This window comes from Mandrillus leucophaeus, unplaced genomic scaffold (genome assembly GCF_000951045.1).
Source record: "Mandrillus leucophaeus isolate KB7577 unplaced genomic scaffold, Mleu.le_1.0 Scaffold164, whole genome shotgun sequence".
In the NCBI taxonomy this organism is placed as follows: domain Eukaryota; kingdom Metazoa; phylum Chordata; class Mammalia; order Primates; family Cercopithecidae; genus Mandrillus; species Mandrillus leucophaeus.
Window position 1 is genome coordinate 374268 of NW_012101632.1, and position 1375 is coordinate 375642.

The 1375-nt window shown below is 48.7% G+C and overlaps 1 protein-coding gene across 1 annotated transcript in view; it reads left to right on the forward strand.

The window, feature by feature from the left end:
* The window catches only part of STYXL1 (serine/threonine/tyrosine interacting-like 1), a 55120-nt gene that overhangs the window by 18093 nt on the left and 35652 nt on the right, over positions 1–1375 (forward strand). Inside the window, exon 3 of the mRNA XM_011976353.1 lies at positions 804–865. Coding sequence (XP_011831743.1) covers positions 804–865 — 62 coding nt within the window. The remainder of the gene's footprint in view (positions 1–803; positions 866–1375) is intronic.

Genomic DNA, 1375 nt, shown 5'->3' on the forward strand with positions numbered 1-1375 from the left:
GAGTTCAAGACCAGCCAGGCCAAAAAGGCAAAACCCCATCTCTACTAAAAATACAAAAAAAATTAGCTGTGGTGGTGCACGCCTGTAATCCCAGCACTTTGGAAGGCCAAGGTGGGCGAATCACTTGGGCAGGAGTTCGAGACCAGCCTGGCCAACATGGTGAAACCCTGTCTCTACTAAAAATACAAAAATTAGCCGGGCGTGGTGGCACGTGCCTGTGGTCCCAGTTACTGGGGAGGCTGAGGCAGGAAAATCGCTTGAACCCGGGAGATGGAGATTGCAGTGAGCCGAGATCATGCCACTGCTTTCCAGCTTGGATGGGGATTTAGCGTGAGCTCACTTCAAATTTGATTTCTTCCTTCCCCTTCCTTTAGTTACTTATTTATGAGACAGAATCTTGCTCTGTCACCCAGGCTGGAATGCAATGGTGCGAACTTGGCTCACTGCAACCTCCACCTCCTAGATTTAAATGATTCTCCTTCAGCCTCCTGAGTAGCTGGGACTATAGACACTGCCACCACACCTGGCTAATTTTTGTATTTTTAGTGGAGATGGGATTTTGCCATGTTGGCCAGGCTGGTCTTGAGCTCCTGGCCTCAAGTGATCCACCCGCCTTGGCCTTCCAAAGTGATGGGATTATAGGTGCGAGCCACCACACCTGGCCCCACATCTCAAGTTTCAAACTGACAATGACTATCCCTTAACTGCCAAATAAACAGACGTTGATGATGACATAAGTCCTCTAAGTAGTTTGGTAGTATGTTCCTTTGCAAATTCAGTTCTTAAATACTTTTCCTTTCCAGATGTACGTTCCAAATGGGAGTATGATGAAAGCCATGTGATCACGGCCCTTCGAGTGAAGAAGGTACATGGGCAGTGTTGGAATCTGGGGCAGGCTGGCTACCTTGCAGTGGGGTGGGGAAGAGTGGGAGGTTTCACCCTCAATCCAGGGGGTAGCAGAGGCAGGACTGTTTTCAATGCATTCACCGTGGTGAGTCTTCCACACCTCTCACTCTCACACATTTTCTTAACTGTCCTCCCATCCCCTAAGAATGGTTAACAACTCCATTAGACAAATATTGATTTTTTTTTTTCGAGACAGGGTCTCGCTCTGTCATCCAGGCTGGAGTGCAATGGTACAATCATAGTTCACTGCAACCTTAAACTGCTGGGTTTGGCTGGGCAAGGTGGCTCATGCCTGCAGTCCCAGCACTTTGTGAGACTGAGGTGGGTGGATCACCTGAGGTCAGGAGTTCGAGACCAGCCTGGCCAACATGGTGAAACCCCATCTCTACTAAAAATACAAAAAAAATTAGCTGTGGTGGTGCACGCCTGTAATCCCAGCTACTCGGGAGGCTGAGGCATGAAAATTGCT